This window comes from Rhagoletis pomonella, unplaced genomic scaffold (assembly GCF_013731165.1).
Source record: "Rhagoletis pomonella isolate Grant_MI unplaced genomic scaffold, Rhpom_1.0 Rhpom_scaffold_00007, whole genome shotgun sequence".
NCBI classification, from domain to species: domain Eukaryota; kingdom Metazoa; phylum Arthropoda; class Insecta; order Diptera; family Tephritidae; genus Rhagoletis; species Rhagoletis pomonella.
In genome coordinates, this window is record NW_023458561.1 from 54115209 (window position 1) to 54118624 (window position 3416).

Consider the following 3416-nt stretch of genomic DNA (forward strand, 5'->3'; position numbering starts at 1 on the left):
ACAGTTTCGAAAAAAACTTTGGTTAGGGCCTTTGTTAATTAAAGTGAAGATATGTAATTAATAAAAAAATATAAATAATTCACTATTTCAGTGGGTCGACTCGCGTCAACAGGTTTTCGAAGTGATACTCATAATAACGTCATTCGTGTTGGCTTGGGGTGAAGCTTGGTTCCTCGATTGCCGCGTCATACCGCAGGAACGTCACGCGCGTAGCTATTTCTCTGGTAAAACCAAATACGTGTACCAAAAATTTGAAAATTAATTACTAATATATGATTATATTTATTTACGCTTTATAGCAATAGCTACTCCAGAACAGCGCTCACCAATGATGGCACCGTTTTTGGCCTCACAGTCGGAACGTAATGTTCCGGAAAGCATTTTTTATTCACCTTTAGAAACGGTACACAATAGCGATGATGAAGACGATGAACAGGTGGGTGTGTGTGCTTTTGCGGTTGTAGGTGCTGATTATGTTTTGTATACATTGATATATATTTATATATAGATACTTGTATATATTTACATATATCTACATACATATGTAAAGCGATTTAAGTTCACTGTCTAAAATACTACATACACACATGTATGCACATAGCTCAGTTGCCTCAAGGCCAGCTTCAAACATTGATGTTGATTGTGATAACAGCATCAATTATCTGTCTTAGTAATCACTTTTGATATATATATATATATATATATATATATATATATATATATGTACATATGTACTGTAATGCCGCATTTTATACATGGATTTTCACTGGAATATTGTTACTTCTTTGCATCACAAAATACTTGCTCTTTTGTAAATCAGTAAATCACCATTTAATCGAATGAATACTTCAGCGTTCGGCTGCATATTAAATTAGGGATATTCAAATTTACAATTTGCCGTGGAGCTGTAGGGAGAAATCTCTTTCTCCTGTATTTGTACAAATATATAAAATGAAGTTTCCATTTAAATATATCACAAATGTAATTTGTGGTTTTTGTGTACAAGTCGTAAATCGACAGCTTAGCAAGAAATCTGTTAATATGCAGCAGGTTGCCCTTCAAATTAAGTTTAAATTTTTTTCAAAAAATTTAGTTATTTTCTAATTGCATTACAAATTTGCCTTGTCTTAACAGGATGAAGAATATCATCAAATGGCTTTGGATTGTGTGCGGAGAGCACATGAGCTATTTGAATCAAGCGATTGGAAGGTAGAAAAGGTTACCAATAAAGGAGACACGATACGCAGTACGCAACGTGAAAAGATGGGCAAAATTTACAGACTAACAGTAAGTACTTAAACGACTTATGAATTTTGCAAAAGAAAAAGTTAATTTCAAAACTTAATTTGGCGTTGTAAAAATTTTTGTTGGAGAGCTAAAACTGAGTTTTCTCCACAACCTGTCAATTAATTTATGTTATTTGAAAATGTATATTTGAGAGACCATGGAGGCATCAATTCCTTACTAAATTATTTAAGAAAGTAATAAACATTAAACAGACAAAAGAAAAAGTCAAAACTGGTCGCACTCCTATTTGTTAATATTTATATCTCATAAACGCGTTCACTCTTATTTTTCAGGCTCGTATTAAATATCCACCCAAAGAGCTAATGGATGAACTCTTCTATAACATTGAAAATGTTCCGAAATGGAATCCGACTTTGTTAGAATCAAAAATGGTGCATGTATGTTTCGCTTGCAGTAAAAAATATATATGCATATGCACATATGTATTCATTAACTAAAACCTCCACATTTCACAGAAAATCAATTCCTACACCGATATTACATACCAGGCTAGTGTGGGTGGTGGCGGTGGCATGGTGAAAAGTCGCGACTTCATTAATCTTCGCTGTTGGCGTCTCTTTCGCAATGGCAAGATATGCGAAGAATCCGATGATGATGATGAAGCGGAGAGTGGTACCGACACGGCCGGTCCAGGTAGCGTATCCACCGTATCAGATGATGACTCTGTACCCACCACACAGCCTAGCAGTGTTGAAAGTAATCGTGCAAAATTCTCAAGTAGCAGCAGTAGCGTAATGCCTGGCGCTGGCGATGCGGATAGTCGAAGCGGTAGTGTGAAAAGTTTGCGTACTGGGCGGGCATTTAAGACACTAAGTAAAAGCTTAGGCGCTAAAGATTTTAGCGCAATCGTACGTATTGATCCCGATGAACCGCCACCATTGGAAGAGGATAGTTTTGAAGATGCTCACGACAATATAGATGACTTGGCGCAACTGGTGCAGAAGGAGGCACGGATGGGAATGCAAGATGTACCACAGGAAAATGCCGATATGGGTGAAGGGGCGGCTGTGAGTGGAGCTTTGGGTGGCGACGCTAGTAAAAATAAAGTATATATAAGCGCGGCAATTAGTATTGATTATGCGCCAGTTCCGCCGACTGCGAAATATATACGGTGGGTAGCGGGCTTTGATAGGAGAACAAATTTTTGCTTAACAGTTTTCACTTTTTAGCGGCGAAAATCTTGTGACTGGGTTTGCGCTACATGAAATCGCAGGTAAATCAGATGCATGCATATTCGACTGGATTCTGTGTTTGGACTTGAAAGGTTACATACCGCGGTATGTGCTAGACACTGTAAGTATTGTGTGCCTTCATTCTTTTCGCTCGGCTACAGTGTAAGTCCCGCGATCTGCAAAAAATAAATTTTCTTTTTTTTTTCTTGCAGGCCTACACCACTTTTATGAGTGATTATATGAAATATTTACGTAAATATGTAGTCGAGTTGCGCACTAAACGTAAACGAGTGTCTAGAAAATAGCGGAAACAGAGTATAGCGGTATAACAGTGGGAAGAAAAACTGGCATTCTTCAATAGTAAATACATATAATTTTTTATAAATACCTTCTGCTTTGTTTTAAAATAAGCTCAAGTGCATAAATAATTGTAATTTTCATTGGAATTTCATTTTCAGAATTTCGCACTCATCCTGCTACATGTATTAGTCTTATATTCATCAAACATCGGTTAAAATAGAACATATTTAAGGAACTGATTATGCATGATCTTGTTTATATATATTTTTACAACGCGATTATTATAGAATTTCTAAAAGTTTAATGGTTGATAACAAGTCCGAAATGATTCGCTAAATATTAGATCTTAATTATGAAAATTTTAAAACACATACATACATATATTTTCTACAATTAGGTCCAACAATGTGAGAATAATGAAATTAATATTGTTTGTACTCTTGTAAGTTATAGCTTAGGTTAAAGTGAAATATTAAAGTTCATTTGCTTCTGAATTTGAACTAAAAACTCGGCGCACAAGTTAATGAGACGTATATTTTACAGCATAATCTATTTTTGTTGTAATATTTCATGCCGTATTAAGATGATAATATACAATTTATTAGCAATTACTTTTAAGATTTAATCGTATGTTTG

General features: G+C 35.2%; 1 protein-coding gene across 1 annotated transcript in view; it reads left to right on the top strand.

The window, feature by feature from the left end:
- The window catches only part of LOC118743089 (steroidogenic acute regulatory protein-like), an 8399-nt gene extending 4989 nt beyond the window's left edge, over window positions 1-3410 (top strand). The window contains 8 exon segments of the mRNA XM_036475586.1: window positions 45-224; window positions 300-436; window positions 1135-1287; window positions 1581-1685; window positions 1764-2419; window positions 2478-2601; window positions 2693-2840; window positions 2939-3410. Coding sequence (XP_036331479.1) covers window positions 45-224; window positions 300-436; window positions 1135-1287; window positions 1581-1685; window positions 1764-2419; window positions 2478-2601; window positions 2693-2785 — 1448 coding nt within the window. The 3' untranslated portion in view covers window positions 2786-2840; window positions 2939-3410.
- The last annotated feature ends 6 nt before the right edge of the window (window positions 3411-3416 follow it).